The sequence below is a fragment of the Anomaloglossus baeobatrachus genome, chromosome 1 (assembly GCF_048569485.1).
Source record: "Anomaloglossus baeobatrachus isolate aAnoBae1 chromosome 1, aAnoBae1.hap1, whole genome shotgun sequence".
Classification (NCBI taxonomy): Eukaryota; Metazoa; Chordata; class Amphibia; order Anura; family Aromobatidae; genus Anomaloglossus; species Anomaloglossus baeobatrachus.
Genome location: NC_134353.1, coordinates 743890221 through 743910608, shown reverse-complemented (window position 1 = coordinate 743910608; position 20388 = coordinate 743890221). Strand labels below are relative to the sequence as shown.

Here is a 20388-nt window from a genome sequence, read left to right as displayed (position 1 = left end):
CTAGGGACGTCGGCATCCTGTCCCACTTGCGTAGAATGTCCCATTGAAGTGGACGCAGGTGAAACTGCGCGAAAGGGACTGCTTCCATTGCTGCCACCATCTTCCCCAGGAAGTGCATGAGGCGCCTCAAGGGGTGTGACCGACCTTGAAGGAGAGATTGCACCCCTGTCTGTAGTGAACGCTGTTTGTCCAGCGGAAGCTTCACTATCGCTGGAAGAGTATGAAACTCCATGCCAAGATATGTCAGCGATTGGACCGGTGTCAGATTTGACTTTGGAAAATTGATGATCCACCCGAAACTCTGAAGAATCTCCAGAGTAACGTTGAGGCTGTGTTGGCATGCCTCTTGAGAGGGTGCCTTGACCAGCAGATCGTCTAAGTAAGGTATCACTGAGTGACCCTGAGAGTGGAGGACCGCAACTACTGTAGCCATGACCTTGGTGAAAACCCTTGGGGCTGTCGCCAGGCCGAACGGCAGTGCCGCGAACTGAAGGTGTTCGTCTCCTATGGCGAAGCGCAAGAAGCGCTGATGCTCTGGAGCAATTGGTACGTGGAGATAAGCATCCTTGATATCGATCGATGCTAGGAAATCTCCTTGGGACATTGAGGCGATGACGGAGCGGAGGGATTCCATCCGGAACCGCCTGGTCCTTACGTGTTTGTTGAGCAGTTTTAGGTCCAAAACTGGACGGAAGGACCCGTCCTTCTTTGGAACCACAAACAGGTTGGAGTAGAAACCGTGACCCTGTTGCTGAAGAGGAACCGGGACCACCACTCCTTCTGCCTTCAGAATGCCCACCGCCTGCAGAAGAGCCTCGGCTCGCTCGGGAGGCGGAGATGTTCTGAAGAATCGAGTCGGAGGACGAGAGCTGAACTCTATCCTGTAACCGTGAGACAAAATGTCTCTCACCCAACGGTCTTTTACTTGTGGCAGCCAGGTGTCGCAAAAGCGGGAGAGCCTGCCACCGACCGAGGATGCGGTGTGAGGAGGCCGTAAGTCATGAGGAAGCCGCCTTAGTAGCGGCACCTCCGGCGGTCTTTTTAGGGCGTGATTTATACCGCCATGCGTCGGAGTTCCTCTGATCCTTCTGCGGCCTTTTGGACGAGGAGAATTGGGACCTGCCCGCACTCCGAAAGGACCGAAACCTCGACTGTCCCCTCCTCTGTTGGGGTGTTTTTGGTTTGGCCTGGGGTAAGGATGTTTCCTTTCCCTTGGATTGTTTGATGATTTCATCCAATCTCTCACCAAACAAACGGTCGCCAGAAAATGGCAATCCAGTTAAGCACTTTTTGGAAGCCGAATCTGCCTTCCATTCCCGCAGCCACAAGGCCCTGCGTATTGCCACCGAATTGTCGGCTGCAACCGCCGTACGGCTCGCAGAGTCCAGGACAGCATTAATAGCGTAGGACGCAAATGCCGACGTTTGAGAGGTTATGGACGCCACCTGCGGCGCAGACGTACGTGTGAGTGCGTCAATTTGCGCCTGACCAGCTGAGATAGCTTGGAGTGCCCATACGGCTGCGAATGCTGGAGCAAAAGACGCGCCGATAGCTTCATAGATGGATTTCAACCAGAGCTCCATCTGTCTGTCAGTGGCATCCTTGAGTGAAGCTCCATCTTCCACTGCAACTATGGATCTAGCCGCAAGTCTGGAGATTGGAGGATCCACCTTGGGACACTGAGTCCAGCCCTTGACCACGTCAGGGGGGAAAGGGTAACGTGTATCCTTAAGGCGCTTGGAAAAACGCTTATCTGGACAAGCTCGGTGTTTCTGGACTGCCTCTCTGAAGTCAGAGTGGTCCAGAAACATACTCTTTGTACGCTTGGGAAACCTGAAACGGAATTTCTCCTGCTGAGAGGCCGACTCCTCCACTGGAGGAGCTGAGGGAGAAATATCCAACATTTCATTGATGGACGCAATAAGATCATTCACTATGGCGTCCCCATCAGGAGTATCAAGGTTGAGAGCGGCTTCAGGATCAGAATCCTGATCAGCTACCTCCGCTTCATCATACAGAGAGTTCTCTCGCTGAGACCCTGAACATTGTGATGATGTCGAGGGGATATCATAGCGAGCTCGCTTAATCGGTCTGGGGCTGCGGTCCGTGTCAGAGACCTCACCCTGGGATCCATGAGACACCCCGGGAGGACATTGCTGTTTCAACTGAGGGGGACCAGGGGGCAATGATTCCACAGTGTCCCTGGCTTGAGATGCCGGCCTGGACTGCAAGGCTTCTAATATCTTAGCCATAGTCTCAGACAGTCTTTCAGTAAAAACTGCAAACTCCGTCCCTGTCACCTGGACAGTGTTAACAGGTGGTTCTCCCTGGGCCACCCTTAGCAGAGGCTCCGGCTGAGAAAGTGCCACAGGGGCCGAGCATTGCACACAATGAGGGTCAGTGGAACCTGCCGGCAGTATAACCGTACATGCTGCACAGGCAGCATAGTAAGTCTGTGCTTTGGCACCCTTGCTATTTGTGGACGACATGCTGTTGTCTCCTCTGAGCAATACAGGAGGGTATATAGACAAAAATCAACAGTGCACCATACAGTGTAAAGTATAGTCTATAATCATATAATCTATAAGTACACTTCTGCACTAGTGGGGCCAGCACCACAGGTGCTGCTTACCGCCTGCGCAAAGCGGTTGTGTGGGCACCAGAAATCCTGCCTGGGTCTCCCTGAGCTTGTCTCTCCTCTCCAGCGTTAGCAGAGCTGAGAGGAATGGCTGCCGGCGTCCTGAGGAGAGGAAGGAGCCGTGGGCGTGACCCAGAAAAGTGCGGGAACTGGTGCCCCACTGTGCAGAGTGAGGGGGGTGGAGTATGCAAAGCATGCTCCAGCCCTCAGTGCTGCCGTCCTGTACAGCGTCCCGCCCTTCCCCTGACTGGCAGGGCTGGGGGCGGGAAGAAAACGAGACTAGGCCGCAAAAGCCGGGGACTTGAGTTATAAGCGCGGCCGCCGTATAAGCGTGGTCGGCGCGGAAGTCCCCGGCGCACTAACAGTCCCAGCCGCGCCGCAGTGATAACCATGGCAGCGGCGGTCAGCGCGGCAGTCCCCCTACACGAACACACTCAGCGACGCTGAAGTGTGTAATGGCACAAACGCAGTCAGCGCTGCTGTCCCCGGTGCACTAGCACACCCAGCAATGCTGGAGTGTTGCTGTGCGCGGTCCCCACGGGGACACAGAGTACCTCAAAGTAGCAGGGCCATGTCCCTGAACGATACTCGGCTCCTATCCAGCATGGTCCTCAGGAGCTGTGGATGGAGCACGGTCTCCTGTGCCTGGAGACCGAAAGGATCCCACTTCACCCAGAGCCCTAATTGAGGGATGGGGAAGGAAAGCAGCATGTGGGCTCCAGCCTCCATACCCGCAATGGATACCTCAACCTTAACAACACCGCCGACAAGAGTGGGGTGAGAAGGGAGCATGCTGGGGGCCCTGTTATGGGCCCTCTTTTCTTCCATCCGACATAGTCAGCAGCTGCTGCTGACTAAGCTGTGGAGCTATGCGTGCATGTCTGACCTCCTTCGCACAAAGCATAAAAACTGATGAGCCCGTGGCAGCACGGGGGGTGTATAGGCTGAAGGGGAGGGGCTTTACACTTTTAGTGTAATACTTTGTGTGGCCTCCGGAGGCATAGCTATACACCCAATTGTCTGGGTCTCCCAATAAGGAGCGACAAAGAAAATAACAAACCTTGAAAGGAAGTGCCTCCTACAGACACTAAGCTAAAACTGAGGTTGCCTGGCTCGGCCAGGGGGTGTATACTGCAGAGGAGGAGCTATGCTTTTGTATCTACTTAGTGTCCTCCTATGGATAGGCAGCATAACACAGATGGTCCATGGTCCTGTGTCCCCCAATGAGGAGTCAGAGAAAATGCTTGTTTTTACACGTACTATCAGACAATAAACACCTATGAAGATGGGAATAACCATTTAATGTCCAAAACAAATGCATTGCATGAGTGATGGAAAGGAACAAAGGAAGCAAAAGGGCCCAATTGATTATTATTTGGGTTCTGCCATGTGTCAGTTAATAGAACCGAAAAATAATAAGAGGTCTAATGGACACAGACCAGGCAAATCCCATAATATTCAATGAAGCCTCCCAGCTTCTGCTTTCATAATTTATGAAACAGATCCATTTTGGACATTAAGGCTATGTGCCCACGGGACAATATACCCACGGATATATCCGCAGCTTTCCCGCAGCAGCTCCCCGGAATCCGCAGCCATCCATGGCTGCCAGATTCCAGCGAAATATCTGCGGAAAACCTGCGGACATTCGTGCGACTTACCAGCCGAAGTCCCGACCTCTATCTCCATAGTGGAGAGGCGGGAATTCCTCAGTTATTTCCGCAGGAATAATTGACATGCAGTTACGTGCGGCTGCGGGCCATCCGCAGCATATTCCGCAGCTGCACATACCGCAGCATGGACACAGCACTCCCCATGTCCCATAGGATAACATGGGGAGTGTCTGTACATGCTAAAACCTGCGGATTTATGTAGAAAATCCAGATCCAGATAAATACGCAGGTTTCCGCGGCAAAATCTGGGGGTACATTGTCCCGTGGGCACATAGCCTTAAGGGAAACTGTCACCAGGTTTCTGCCACCTAACCTGAAAGCAGCATAACGTAGAGATAGAGATCCGGATTCAAGTGGTGCGTCACTTACTGGGCTGCTTAGTGTAGTTTTGATAAAATCACAGGTTATTCAGCAGTAGATTATGATTTGGACTACTTTGAGCACTGCCAGGTAGTCCAGCATACTCATGAGCTCTGTATAGCTACTAGATCTGCAGGAGAGTAAACAATTTTATCAAAAAATGACAGCAAACAGTTCAGTATTTTACACCGCTGGAATCAGGGTCTCCATCTCTACATTATGCTGTACTGAGATATGGGGGGGGGGGGGGGGGGGAGCAAAAACCTAACGACCGACTCCCTTCAAATCATTTTGTCTCTTCCAAACACACAAATGTCAAAACCCAAGTGTGAACATAGTTTAAGATTTATTTGTTGCGCTAATGTTTCCGTCACCAGGTGAAAATCTTCTCCAAATTAATGAATATCAAAGCTTGGCGATTTTAATTATACTTATATATTCCAATATTGGTTTATGTGATTTTTTTTTTTTTAAAATGCACATGATCACAATTTCCATTTCATTCCAAAAACCAATAGATCTGAGGGGGGACCATGGCTGTAAGTTTGGACCCAAATCCTGCAAGTAGTGTGTTTTATGATTTATATAAAGCAGGTTTCACACATCTGTGAATCACAGTCCGTTTTTGCATCAATAGACGCGGCCCATGTTTCATGGATGTTTGACATCTGGCTAATGCGTGTGACCTATTCAGAATTTTTCTTACATAAATTCTACTGAGATACCTTTAGAAAATTATATATCATTCTGTGGACTATATGATTTTTTTGTAAACAGATCCTGTTCATATATACAGTTTAAAAGCAAAATGCATGCAGCAGTGATTTCATTGTTTTTTTGCACATTGCTAAAAAATATTTAATAAAAAAGGAGTAAAAATAAAACGGCAGATTAAAAAAAGATGGCTAGATCCTTGCCCCCCCCCTGCAACCTACAAAAATGAAGTACAAAAAATAAAATAAAAATCAATGATTGCAATATTCTACAGATTTAGAGGAAATGGACTAATATGCCATTATTGGGAACGGCAATAAATAAAAAAAAAAAATTTTTTTAAAGAAACAGATTAGAATCTCCCTAAAAAGGAGGGGATACTTTGTTATGGAAATGGCAAAATGAATCTTGAGAGCTAAATCTCTGGAATAACAGCTAACATAATCAGCTGTAGCTCAGGTTCCATAGCATCTGTGGGGGAGGGGGGAATTCGATTTTTCTAAGCATAATGTGATTTATATATAGTTCAGGCAAACAGTACAGACATACACAACATAACTTGCTATAAATACATCTGGGAGAGAATTCCACCTTGAGACAAACTTACAAGAGGGATTTGAAGGTACCTGGATACAACAGATGTCTTTGCATTTATCAGCGTCATACACCAAGTACAAGAAAATAAGTTTGTCCAGTGGATTACTGATTAAAGGTGGAATTCCCATTAAACAGTTCACTTAATGTATTTCATTAGGCAAGTAGGAGGTTGAATAACGTATAGTTACCTTATCATGAAGTAGGCTTATTATTTTGCTATCTGAGTCTGGAGCGTCTTCAGTTCAGTCTCTTCGTGCTTTAGCACGCTGAGTATGATTTATTATAGAAATGTTATCATGTGGTCGAAGCACAATAATCAACTTTATATAAATGCTTCCTATTATGGCGATCACCAAAAATATTGTAAAATATTAGTCCAGCTTCCAGTATCAACCTTGTAGCACTGTTCTGCACTTGTTATATAGCAAACTGGTGACTTCACAATTGGCAGATTTAATGCGAAAATATTTGTGACTGTCACATTATGTAGTCATGCAAAAAAATCCAACACCTTAATATGTACAGAACAGATTTTCAGCCACAAAAACTTGTACAACAAATCTGTCACAAGTGTAAAATACCCATCAGGTGGTAACATAAGGGCTCCAGAATCACAAATTTGCAAACAGATGAACAATCCGGTTAAAGTAAATTGCCCATTCACCTGCTGCTGATTGTATGATTCTTATAGATACTGTTGAAGCTGTAATAAATACAATGTTGGCTTTTAATAATAATAGATGAGTGCCAGTTGCAATTATCTGTAATGTCGTGTTCAATAAATTGCATCCAACTTTCCCATGTACTTACCATTCAGTAAAACAATTCCTACATAAACATACAGTAAAACAGTTATGTTACACTAGAAAATGTTAATTACCTCTTTGCTTCTGCTCCTACTCCTGTGTTTCTTTCCATCATCTGTTAAAACAGAAAAATTAATGTTTAGAACCACTAAAAATAGATGTTCTAAAAGGAAATGCACACCTATTCAAGAAGATAGGAGCCAATGTGTAACTACAGGCCAGGACTATAGTGGGCTTTACATGCAGCGATATCGCTAGCGAGTGTACCCGCCCCCGTCTGTTGTGTGTCACGGGCAAATCGCTGCCCGAGGCGCACATCGCTAACACCAGTCACACTATATACAGTCATGGCCAAAAGTTTTGAGAATGCTACAAATATTAATTTTTACAAAGTCTACTGCTTAAGTTTTTCTAGTGGCAATTTGCATATAAAAAGAATGTCAAAGAGTGATCTGCTTAACAGCAATTACTTGCAAAGTCAATATTGGCTAAGAAAATGAACTTTAACCCCCAAAACACATTTCAACATCATTGCATTCCTGCCTTAAAAGGAGCAGCTAACATGGTTTTAGTGATTGTTCCATTAACACAGGTGTGGGTGTTGATGAGGACAGGGCTGGAAATCAGTCATGATTAAGTAAGAATGACACCACTGGACACTTTAAAAGGAGGCTGGTGCTTGGTATCATTGTTTCTCTTCAGTTAACCATGGTTATATCTAAAGAAACACGTGCAACCATCATTGCTCTGCACAAAAATGGCCTAACAGGGAAGAGTATCGCAGCTACAAAGATTGCACCTCAGTCAACAATCTATCGCATCATCAAGAACTTCAAGGAGAGAGCTTCCATTGTTGCCAAAGAAGGGAATTTTGTTTACTTACCGTAAATTCCTTTTCTTCTAGCTCCAATTGGGAGACCCAGACAATTGGGTGTATAGCTATTGCCTCTGGAGGCCACACAAAGTATTACACTTAAAAGTGTAAGGCCCCTCCCCTTCTGGCTATACACCCCCAGTGGGATCACTGGCTCACCAGTTTTAGTGCCAAAGCAAGAAGGAGGAAAGCCAATAACTGGTTTAAAGACCAATTCAATCCGAGGAAACATCGGAGAACTGAACCATACCACATGAACAACATGTGTACCCGAAAAAACAGAAAAACCCCGAGAAAACAGGGCGGGTGCTGGGTCTCCCAATTGGAGCTAGAAGAAAAGGAATTTACGGTAAGTAAACAAAATTCCCTTCTTCTTTGTCGCTCCATTGGGAGACCCAGACAATTGGGATGTCCAAAAGCAATCCCTGGGTGGGTAAAAGAATACCTCATGATAGGGCCGTCAAACGGCCCTCTCCTACAGGTGGCCAACCGCCGCCTGAATGACTTATCTACCTAGGCTGGCGTCTGCCGAAGCGTAGGTATGCATCTGATAATGCTTGGTAAAAGTAAGTAGACTCGACCAGGTGGGTGCCTGACACACCTGCTGAGCCGTAGCCTGGTGCCGTAATGCCCAGGATGCACCCACGGCTCTGGTAGAATGGGCCTTCGGCCTTGAGAGAACCAGAAGCCCAGTAGAACTGTAGGTTTCAAGAATTGGTTCCTCGAGCCCCCGAGCAAGGGTGGATCTGGAAGCTTGCGACTGTTTACGCCGACCAGCGACAAGGACAAAGAGTGCATCCGGGTGGCGCAGGAGCGCCATGCGGGAAGTAGAACCTGAGTGCTCTCACCAGAACCAACAGATGCAAATCTTTCTGAAATTGATGGACTGGACGAGGACACAAAGAAGGTGAGGTGATATCCTGATTGATATGAAAATGGGATACCACCTTAGGGAGAAATTCCGGAACCGGACGCAGAACTACCTGTCCTGGTGAAGGACCAGGAAGGGAGTTTGTATGAGAGCGTTGCTAGCTCGGAAACTCTCCTAAGAGACGAGACCGTTACTAGAAGGCCACTTCCCGTGAAAAACGGGAAGGGAGACATCCTTCAAAGGCTCGAAAGGCGGCATCTGGAGAGCAATTAGAACCTTGTTCAGATCTCAGGGCTCTAACGGCCGCTTGTACGGAGTGCTGAGAAGACAAACTCCCCGTAGGAACGTGCGTACCTGAGGAAGTCGTCGTTTCTGAAAAAATACAGATAGCGCTGAGACTTGTCCCTAAAGGGAACTGAGCGACAACCCATTTTCCTACCTAGATTGCAGGAAGGAAGGAAACATAGACGATGCAACCGGCCAGGGAGAAACACCCTGCGCCGAGCACCGAGATAAGAACATCTTCCACGTCCTGTGGTCAATCTTGGCGGACGTTGGTATGTTAGCCTATCTCATGGTGGCAACCACGTCCTGAGGTAATCCTGACGACACTAGGTTCCAGGACTCAATGCCACACCATCCGGTTGAGGGCCGTAGAATTCAAATGGAAGAATGGCCCTTGAGACAGCCAGTCTGATTGGTCTGGTAGTGCCCCCGGTTAGCCTACCGTGAGGCACCACAGAACCGAGTACCACAACATCCTCGGCCAATTTGTAGCGACGAGGATGGCGCGGCCGCAGTCGGTCTTGATCTAGCGCAGTACTCTGGGCAACAATGCCAGAGGTGGCACCTAAGGTAGCTGGAACTGCGACCAATGCTGAACTAAGGCGTTTGCCGCCAGAGCTCGATGATTGTGAAACCGTGCCATGAAGCTGGCACATTGTTGTTGTGCCGTGACGCCATTAGATCGACGTCCGGCCTCTGTCAGCGGCGCCAGATCTCCTGAAACCCGTCCGGGTGAGGAGACCATACTCTTTCGGCCACACCTCAGCGACTTAGGAAGTCAGCTTCCTAGTTTCCACACTTGGGATGTGAATTGTGGATATGGTGGATGCCGTGTCTTCCACCCACATCAGAACCTGCCGGACTTCCTGGAAGGCTTGCCGGTTGCGCGTTCTTCCTTGGTGGTTGATGTATGCCACCGCTGTGGAGCTGTCCGACTGAAGTCGGATATGCTTGCTTTCCAGCCGCTGTTGGAAGGATTGTAGGGCAAGATACACTGCTCTGTGTTCAAGAACATTGATCTGAAGAGTGGACTCTTGCTGAGTCCACGTACCCTGAGCGCTGTAGTGGAGAAAAACTGCTCCCCACCCTGATAGACTCGCGTCTGGACCTTCTTTTTGACCAAGAGGTGAGAAGAAGCCACCACCGTAGAGATTCCTTGGCCGCCTGAGAAAGAACGACGACTCTGTTGAGGGACGTCGACTCCTCGTCCCATTGGCGGAGAATGTCCCATTGTAGTGGACGCAGTAAAACTGCGCGAAAGGAACTGCCTCCATTGCTACCATCTTACGTAGGAAGTGCATGAGGCGTCTCAATGTGTGCGACTGGTTCTTAAAGAAGAGCTTGCAGCCCGTAGTGAATGCTGTTTGTCTAGCGGCAGCTTCACTATCGCTGAGAGAGTAAGAAACTCTATGCCTAGATATGTTATCGATAGGGTCGGGGTCGGATCTGACTTTAAAAAGTTGATGATCCACCCAAAACTCTAGAGAGTCTCCAGCGCAACGTTCGGGCAGTGTTGGCATGTTTCCTAAGAGAGTGCCTTGACAAGTAGATCGTCTAAATACGGGACCACAGAGTGACCCTGAGAGTGCAGGACTGTGACTACTGCTGCCCTGACCTTGGCGAAGACCAGTTGGACTGTCGCTAGCCGGAAGGTAGAGCTACGAACAGAGGGTGTTCGTCTCCTATAACGAAGCGTAGAAACGCTAGTGCTCTGGATCAATCGGCACGTGTGGATAAGCATCCTTGATGCCTAATGATGCTAGGAAATATCCTTGGGACCTTGAGGCGATGACATGGCGGAGGGATTCCATCCGGAACCGCCTGGTGTCCACGAGCTTGCTGAGCATTTTTAGATCCAGAACGGGACGGAACGGCCCGTTGTTATAGGTACCGCAAAGAATTTGGGGTAAAAACCGTGACCTTGTTCCTGAAGAGGAACGGGGGTCATCACTCTTTCTGCCTATAGAGTGCACCCTGTTTGCAGAAGAGCAGCGGCCCGGCCGGGAGGTGGAGAAATTCTGAAGAATCGAGTTGGAGGACGAGAAGTGAGCTCTATCCTGTACCCGTGAGACAGAATGTCTCACACTCAATGGTCATTGACCTATGGCAGCTAAATATCGCCAAGGCGGGAGAGCCTGCTACCGACCGAGGCTGCAAGTCATGAGGAAGCCGCCTTGGAAGCGGGTTTTCAGACTGTCGCTTTTTTGGGCGAGACTGAGCCCGCTAAGATCTTAGCTCCTCTGATCCTTTTGAGTCCACATTGGACGAGGAAAAATGGGACCTGCCCGAGCCTCGAAAAGGCCGAAAACCCCGACTGCCTCTTGCTCTGTTGGGGTTTGTTGTGTCCGGGCTGAGGAAAGGATGAATCCTTACCCCTGGACTGTTTGATGGTTACATCCAACGCTCACCAAACAGTCGGTCAGCAGAAAAAGGCAACTGGTTAGGCAACCTTTTTTGGAAGCAGAATCTGCCTTCCATTCACTTAACGAGCAGACCAGGCTCTGCTTAAAAACACGGAGTAGCGGAGGCTACCGCCGCACGGTTCGCAGAGTCCAGGACAACCTGAATCGCGTAAGAATCAAATGCAGACATTTGAGAGGTTAAGGATGCCACCTGCGGCACAGATGTACGTGTAACCGTGTCAATCTGTGTAAGACAAGCTGAAATAGCTTGGAGTGCCCCAAGGGAGAGAATGCCGGAGCCAACGGTGCGCCGACAGCCTCATAGATGGCTTTCGACCAGAGATCCATCTGTCTGTCAGTGGCATCTTTGAGTTTGCAGTTCCATCTCCCACTGCAACTATGGATCTAGCTACAAGCCTGGAGATTGGAGGATGCCGCTCGGGACATTGGGTCCAGTCCTTGACCAAGTCAGGGGACCGGGATAACGTGTATCCTAAGCCGTTTGGAGAAGCGCATATCTGGATAAGCGTGGTGTTCCTGGACTGCCTCTCTGAAGGCAGAGTGGTCCAGAAAAATACGTGAAGCTGACTCCTCCACTGGAGGAGCTGTGAGAAATAACCCACATTCTATAGATGGACGCTATAAGATTATTTACTATGGCGTCACAATCAGGTGTATCCAGATTGAGAGCGGTCTCAGGATCAGAATCCTGAGCCGCTACTTCCGCCTCATTACACAGCGAGTCCTTCTGTTAGGACCCTGATGAAACCGAGGCCGCTCATAGCGAGCCCACTTAGGCTGTCTGGGACTGACGTCCGTGCAGAGCCGTGACTCTGGGATGCGTGTGACATTCCCGGAGCTGTTAGTTATTCACACTGAGGGGGGCCATGGATCAATGATTCAACAGTGCCCATATTGTGAGAGACATGTCCGGACTGCTAGGCTTCTAGTATCATAGCCATAGTCTCAGAAAAACTGTCAGTAAATACTGCAGACACCGTCCTCATCCCCTGGCCATTAGTGCATAGAATGGGAGTCTATGTACCTGCCGGCCGTATAGCCGTACATGCTGTACCAGCTGTATAGAAAAACATGTGGTTCTGCACCTTTGTTTTACACAGAGAATATGCTGATAACTCCTCCGCATAATCCAGGAGGGTATATACAACGTGCGACCAAACAGTGCAATGTATATAGTACAAGCATATCTATAAGTGCACTTCTGCACTAGTGGGGTTAGCACCACAGGTGCTGCTTAACGCCTGTTACAGCGATTGTGTGACTATCAGAATGCCAGGGTCTTCCACACTTGTCTCTGTATTGTACAGAAACTGACACTAATGGCTGCCAGTGTCCTTGTAGAGAAGGAAGCCGTGGGCGTGCCTGAGAAAGTGCGGGAATCCGGATTCACAGTGCACACAGTGAGAGGGGTGGAGTATGCAAAACATACTCCAGCTCTCAGCTCTGCTCTATGCAGCGTCACGCCCCTACCCTGACTGTCAGGGCTGTGGGCGGTAACGAAGGGAGACTAGGCCCAGAAGCCGGGGACTCGAGTTAACAGCGCGGCCGCCGTAAAAGCGCGGGCCGCGCTGAAGTCCCCGGCGCACCACAAGTGCCAGCCGCGCCGCAGTTCCAGCGGCCGGCGCAACCGATTCATAGAAGTGGCCAGCGTCCCGCCCCTCTCCTGACTGGCAGGTCTGGGGGCGGGAACGAACGGAAGCAGGCCGCAAAAGCCGGGGACTCTAGTTATCAGCGCGGCCGCCGTAAAAGCGCGGGCCGCGCTGAAGTCCCCGGCGCACCACAAGTGCCAGCCGCGCCGCTGCCAGCGGCCGGCGCGACCGATTCCTGGAAGTGGCCAGCGTCCCGCCCCTCTCCTGACTGGCAGGTCTGGGGGCGGGAACGAACGGAAGCAGGCCGCAAAAGCCGGGGACTCTAGTTATCAGCGCGGCCGCCGTAAAAGCGCAGGCCGCGCTGAAGTCCCCGGCGCACTACAAGTGCCAGCCGCGCCGCAGTCCCAGCGGCCGGCGCGACCCATTCCCATAAGTGAGCCTGCTTCAGCAAAGCTGAATGAGGCCATGGCACAGGCGCCGCAGCGCTGATGTCCCCCGGCGCACTACAACACCCAGCATGCTGCGGTGTGAGCGCCAAATGCACGGGGACACAGAGTACCTTGAGGAAGCAGGGCCATGTCCCTGATGTACTCCGCTCCATCCAGCATCTTCTCCAGGGGCTGTAGATGGAGCACGGTCTCAGTGCCTGGAGACCGGTAAATCCCACTTCACCCAGAGCCCTGTAAAAAGGGATGGGGAAGGAATCAGCATGTGGGCTCCTGCCGCCGTACCCGCAATGGGTACCTCAACCTTACAAACACCTCCGACATACAGTGGGGTGAGAAGGGAGCATGCTGGGAGCCCTTAGTATGGGCCCTCTTTTCTTCCATCCGACATAGTCAGCAGCTGCTGCTGACTAAAAAGTGGAGCTATGCGTGGATGTGTTGCCTCCTTCGCACAAAGCACAAAACTGGTGAGCCAGTGATCCCACTGGGGGTGTATAGCCAGAAGGGGAGGGGCCTTACACTTTTAAGTGTAATACTTTGTGTGGCCTCCAGAGGCAATAGCTATACACCCAATTGTCTGGGTCTCCCAATGGAGCGACAAAGAAAAGGCTCCAGGGCGCCCAAGAAGGACCAGCAAACGCCAGGACCGTATCTTAAAACTGTTTCAGCTGCGGGATCGGACTACCAGCAGTGCTGATCTAGCTCAGCAATGGCAGCAGGCTGGTGTGAGTGCTTCTGCACGCACTGTGAGGCGGAGACTGCTTGAGCAAGGCCTGGTTTCAAAGAGGGCAGCAAAGAAGCCACTTCTCTCCAGAAAAAACATCAGGGACCGACTGATATTCTGCAAAAGGTACAGGGAGTGGACTGCTGAGGACTGGGGTAAAGTCATTTTCTCAGATGAGTCCCCTTTTCGATTGTTTGGGACATCTGGAAAACAGCTTATTAGGAGAAGAAGAGGTGAGCGCTACCACCAGTCTTGTCTCATGCCAACTGTTAAGCATCCTGAAACGATTCATGTGTGGGGTTGCTTCTCAGCCAAGGGAATCGGCTCACTCACAGTCTTGCCTAAAAACACAGCCATGAATAAAGAATGGTACCAGAATGTCCTCCAAGAGCAACTTCTCCCAACTGTCCAAGAGCAGTTTGGCGCCCAACAATGCCTTTTCCAGCATGATGGAGCACCTTGCCATAAAGCAAAGGTGATCACTAAATGGCTCATGGAACAAAACAGAGATTTTGGGTCCATGGCCTGGAAACTCCCCAGATCTTAATCCCATTGAGAACTTGTGGGCAATCAAGAGACGGGTGGACAAACAAAAACCAACAATTCTGGCAAAATGCAAGCATTGCTTATGCAAGAATGGACAGCTATCAGTCAGGATTTGATCCAGAAGTTGACAGAGCATGCCAGGGAGAATTGCAGAGGTCCTGAAGAAGGGTCAACACTGCAAATATTGACTTGCTGCATTAACTCATTCTAACTGTCAATATAACCTTTTGGTACTCATAATATGATTGCAATTATATTTCTGTATGTGATGTAAACATCAGACAAACACAATTAAAAACCAGAGGGCAACAGATCATGTGAAAGAAGGGAATTTTGTTTACTTACCGTAAATTCCTTTTCTTCTAGCTCCTATTGGGAGACCCAGACAATTGGGTGTATAGCTTCTGCCTCCGGAGGCCACACAAAGTATTACACTTTAAAAAGTGTAACCCCTCCCCTCTGCTATACACCCTCCCGTGCATCACGGGCTCATCAGTTTTGGTGCCAAAGCAGGAAGGAGGAAACTTATAAATTGGTCTAAGGTAAATTCAATCCGAAGGATGTTCGGAGAACTGAAACCATGAACCAAAAGAACGATTCAACATGAACAACATGTGTACACAAAAGAACAACAGCCCGAAGGGAACAGGGGCGGGTGCTGGGTCTCCCAATAAGAGATAGAAGAAAAGGAATTTACGGTAAGTAAACAAAATTCCCTTCTTCTTTGTCGCTCCATTGGGAGACCCAGACAATTGGGATGTCCAAAAGCAATCCCTGGGTGGGTAAAAGAATACCTCGATAAAAAGAGCCGAAAAACGGCCCCCTCTTACAGGTGGGCAACTGCCGCCTGAAGGAGTCGCCTACCTAGGCTGGCATCTGCCGAATCATCGGCATGCACCTGATAGTGATTCGTGAAAGTGTGCAGACTCGACCAGGTAGCCGCCTGACACACCTGCCGAGCCGTAGCCTGGTGTCGCAATGCCCAGGACACCGACGGCTCTGGTAGAATGGGCCTTCAGCCCTGCAGGAATCGGACGCCTAAAAGAACGGTAGGCTTCAAGAATCGGTTCCTTGATCCACCGAGCCAAGGTTGACTTGAAAACCTGAAATTCCTTACTCTGGCCCGCGATAAGGACAAGAGCGCATCAGACCGGCGCAGGGGCGCCGTGCGAGAAATGTAGAGCCGGAGTGCTCTCACCAGATCTAATAAATGCAAATCCTTTTCACCTTGGTGAACTGGATGCGGACCCAAGAGGGTAAGACGATATCCTGATTGAGATGAAACGGGGATACCTTAGGGAGAAAGTCCGGGACCGGACGTAGAACCACCCTATCCTGGTGAAACACCAGGAAGGGGGCTTTGCATGACAGCGCTGCTAGCTGAGACACTCTTCTGAGTGATGTGACTGCCACTAGGAAGGCCACCCTTTACGAAAGGCGAGATAGAGAGATCCCGCATCGGCTCGAAAGTGGCTTCTGAAGAGTCGTCAGCACCCTGTTAAGATCCGAGGGTGTTAACGGACGCTTGTAAGGTGGGACCGGAAAGCGCCGATACTTGTCCCTTGAGAGAGTCGAGAGACAAGCCCTTGTCCATTCCGGATTGAAGGAAAGAAAGAAAAGTGGGCAAGGCAAACGGCCAGGGAGTAAAACCCTGATCAGAGCACCAGGATAAGAAAATCCTCCAAGTCCTGTGATAGATCTTGGCGAACGTTGGTTTCCTGGCCTGTCTCATGGTGGCAATGACATCTGGAGATATCCCTGATGACGCTAGGAGCCAGAACTCAATGGCCACACAGTCAGGTTTAGAGCCGCAGAATTCAGAAGGAAATATGGACCTTGAGGCAGCAAGTCTGGTCGGTCTGGGAGTGTCCACGGTTGACCCACCGTGAGGTGCCACAGATCCGGGTACCACGATCACCTCGGCCAGTCTAGAGCAACGAGGATGGCGCGGCGACAGTCTGACCTGATCTTGCGTAACACTCTGGGCAGTAGTGCCAGAGGAGGAAAAAAAACATAAGGCAGTCGAAACTGCGACCAGTCGTGAACTAGCGCGTCTACCGCCAGAGCTCTGTGATCCTTGGACCGAGCCATGAATGCCGGGACTTTGTTGTTGTGCCGAGACGCCATTAGATCGACGTCCGGCATTCCCCAGCGGCCACAGATCTCTAGAAACACGTCCGGGTGAAGAGACCATTCCCCTGCGTCCATGCCCTGGCGACTGAGAAAATCTGCTTCCCCGTTTTCGACGCCCGGGATGTGAACTGCGGAGATGGTGGAGGCTGTGGCTTCCGCCCACAGCCGCGCCGAACTGCTCGGAAGGCTTGACGACTGCGCGTGTGCCGCCCTGGTGGTTGATGTACGCAACAACCGTGGCGTTGTCCGACTGAATTCGGATCTGCCTGCCCTCCAGCCACCGCTGGAACACCTTTAGGGCTAGATCCACTGCCCTTATCTTCAGAACATTGATCTGAACGGAGGACTCTGTCGGAATCCAGGTTCCCTGAGCCGAGTGGTGGAGGAAGACCGCTCCCCACCCTGACAGACTCGCGTCCGTCGTGACCACAGCCTCAGCTGGGGGCCGGGAGGATTTTTCCCCCGCCCAGGAAGTGGAAAGAAGACACCACTGAAGAGAGGTTTTGCCGCAAGGGAAAGAGAGACGTTCTTGTCTAGGGACGTCGACCTCCTGTCCCATTTGCGGTGTCCGATAGAATCGGACGCAGACAAAACTGCGCAAGGGAACTGCCTCCCTTGCTGCCACCATCTTCCTTAGAAAGTGCATGAGGCGCCTCAAGGGGTGACTGGGCCCGAAGGAGAGATTGCACCCCTGTCTGTAGTGAACGCTGACTATGCAGCGGAAGCTTCACTATCGCTGAGAGAGTATGAAACTCCATCCCGAGGCAAGTCAGTGATTGGGTCGGTGTCAGTTTTAACCTTGGACATTTGATGATCCACCCGAACCCCTGGAGAGTCTCCAGAGCAATGGTCAGGTTGTGTTGACATGCCACCCAGGAGGGTGTCTTGACTAGAAGATCGTCTAGGTAAGTGATCACCGAGTGGCCCTTGTAGGACCGCCGCCACTGCTGCCATGACCTTGGTGAAGACCCGTGGGGCTGTCGCCAGGCCGAATGGCAGTGCCACGAACTGAAGTGTTCGTCCCTGATGGCGAAACGCAGAAAGCGTTGAAGCTCGGGTGCGATCGGCACATGGAGATAAGCATCCTTGATGTCAATTGATGCTAGGAAGTCTCCTTGTGACATCGAGGCTTCAGAGTGTTCACCGCCTGAAAAAGTGCATCGGCTCGCTCGGGGGGGGCGGAGATGTTTTGAAGAAACGAGTCGGAGGACGAGAGCAGAGCTCTATCCTGTAACCGTGAGACAGAATGTCTCTCACCCATCGGTCTTGGACATGTGGCCACCAGGCGTCGCAAAAGCGGGAGAGCCTGCCACCGACCGAGGACGCGGTCTTGGTGAGGCCGAAGTCATGAGGAAGCCGCCTTGTGACTTAGACCGCCATGCAGAAAAGTTCCTCTAGCCCTCCTCTGACCTGTTGGACGTGGAGGAACGGAACTTACTGAGGACCGAAATGACCGAAACCTTTGGACTGGGGCAAGGACGAGACCTTTCCCTTGGACTGTCTAGTAACTTCATCCAATTGCTCGCCAAATAAACGGTTGCCAGAAAATGGCAAACCGGTTAAGAACTTCTTGGAAGCAGAGCCTGCCTTCCATTCACGTAGCCACATGGCCCTGCAGACTGCCACCGAATTGGTGGATGCTACCGCTGTACGGCTCGCAGAGTCCAGGAACGGCGTTCATGGCGTAGAACGAAAAAACCTACGCCTGAGAAGGGAAGGACACAACCTGCGGGGCAGATGTATGTGCAACCGCAATAATCTCAGCCAGAGAAGTTGAGATAGCTTGGAGTGCCCTCACGGCTGCGAAGGTGGAGCAAAAGATGCGACTATGGCTTCATAGATGGATTTCATCATAAGCTTTATTTGCCTGTCAGTGGCATTCGTGAGAGATGGCATCTGCCACTAATACTACTGATCTAGCCGCCAGTCAAGGGACTGGAGAATCCACCCTGTGACACTGAGCCCAACCCTTAACAACGTCAGGGGGGAAAAGGGTAACGCGTGTCAATAAAGCGCTTAGTAAGCGTTTGTCCGTAAAGTTCTGTGCTTTTGGACGGCCCCTCTGGAGTTAGAGTGATCGAAACACGCACTCCTGATGAAGTCGGGGAAGGTTCCAAGCGGGCCCGCTTAGCCTATCAAAGGCCGCGGTCCGTGACGGAGTTCTCACCGTGGGATCTGGGTGTTACCCCAGGAGCCCCTTGTTGTACCGACCTAGAGGGACCCGGGAGCGATGCTCACAGCTCCCTGGCCCTGTGTTATTGGTCTGGACTGCAAGGCTTCCAGTATCTTAGCAGACCCTCTGTCCATAGACTGAGTCCTGGAATGTGAAAGCTACTCAGAGATTTGCAGATTCCAACAAGCAAACTCTGTCCCTGTCATCTGTGCAGTGGAAACCGGCGGTACCACCTGGCCGAGGGTCCCACCAGTGCCGGAGGCTCCGGCTGAGTGAGTGTCCTCGGGGCCAAGCATTGTACACAATGAGGGTATGTGGAACCTGCCTGTAATATAGCCGCACAAGAGGTACAGGTTGTCTAGTACCTTGGCACCCTTACTCTTTAAGAGCAGACAACAGCATGTCGTCCGCAGAGTAATCAGTGAGGGTATACAGCCAAAGGCAAATAATGCTGCCGAACAGCGAGATCATATACCATATAAATAAACATATATATATACACACTGCGGCACCAAGGGGGGTCAGCACCTGAAAACTGGTGCCCCACAGTGCTCAGTGAGGGGGAAGGAGGATACCAACGTATGCTCCAGCCCTCCCTGCCGACGTCCAGTCGGCCGTCCCGTCGTTACCCCTGACTGGCAGGCCCGAGAACGGGAGTATATGGTACTAGGTCGCAAGAGCCGGGGACTAAATTTAAAAACGCGGCCGGCAAATATGGCGCGGTCGGCGCGGTAGTCCCAGTCTCACAAACCACTCAGCAACCGCTGCGGCATTTGTAACACAGATGCTGCATGCACCGTCCCTCAGGGGACACAGAGTACCTTATGATGCAGGACTCTGTCCCTGATGATGTCCAGTCTCCTGTCCGACAGAATCCCCCAGGGGCTGCGGATGGAGCCCGGTCCCAGAGCATGGCGACCGGTTTAGGATCCCCCTCTCCCAGAGCAGTGTTGAGCAGATTCTGAGATCCTCCACCGGCAGAATTATAACAATGGCTGCCGGCGTTCTGAGGGGAGGAGAGAGCCGTGGGCGGAACCGCAAAAGTGTGGGAACCTAGTGGCCCATAGTGATCAGTGAGGGGGGCGGAGGACAGCGAAGTGTGCTCCAGCCCTCACTGTCGGCATCATACCGACCGTCCCGCCTTTCTCCCTGACTGGCAGGCTCAGGGGCGGGAGTTTAACACACTAGGCCGCAAAAGCCGGGGACTAAAGTAAAAACCGCGGCCGACAAACAGGCACGGTCGGCGCGGTAGTCCCAGACAAAAAATCCACACCGCAGTCGCAGCTGCGTCTGAGGCCAAGGTGCTTCATGCACCGTCCCAACGGGGACACAGAGTACCTGTAGATGCAGGGCCAAGTCCCTGACGATACTCCGTCTCCTGTCCGGCAGATTCCCCCAGGGGCTGCGGAGGGAGCCCGGTCCCAGTGGCTGGATGACCGGTTAGGATCCCACTTCCCCAGAGCCCCTAAGGGATGGGGAAGGAAAACGGCATGTGGCTCCTGCCTGTGTACCCGCAATGGGTACCTCAACCTTAAC

General features: G+C 51.0%; 1 protein-coding gene across 2 annotated transcripts in view; it reads right to left on the bottom strand.

Moving 5' to 3' along the window:
- RSRC2 (arginine and serine rich coiled-coil 2) overlaps nucleotides 1-20388 on the bottom strand; it is a 79632-nt gene that overhangs the window by 55062 nt on the left and 4182 nt on the right. The window contains exons 1-2 of one of the 2 annotated variants that reach the window (XM_075323116.1): nucleotides 6863-6903; nucleotides 6171-6248 (exon numbers count right to left, since the gene is read on the bottom strand). In XM_075323116.1, coding sequence (XP_075179231.1) covers nucleotides 6171-6178 — 8 coding nt within the window. In that variant the 5' untranslated portion in view covers nucleotides 6179-6248; nucleotides 6863-6903. Of the gene's footprint in view, nucleotides 1-6170; nucleotides 6249-6862; nucleotides 6904-20388 lie in introns of those variants that run through there. The other variant, XM_075323108.1, reaches the window with a different exon arrangement.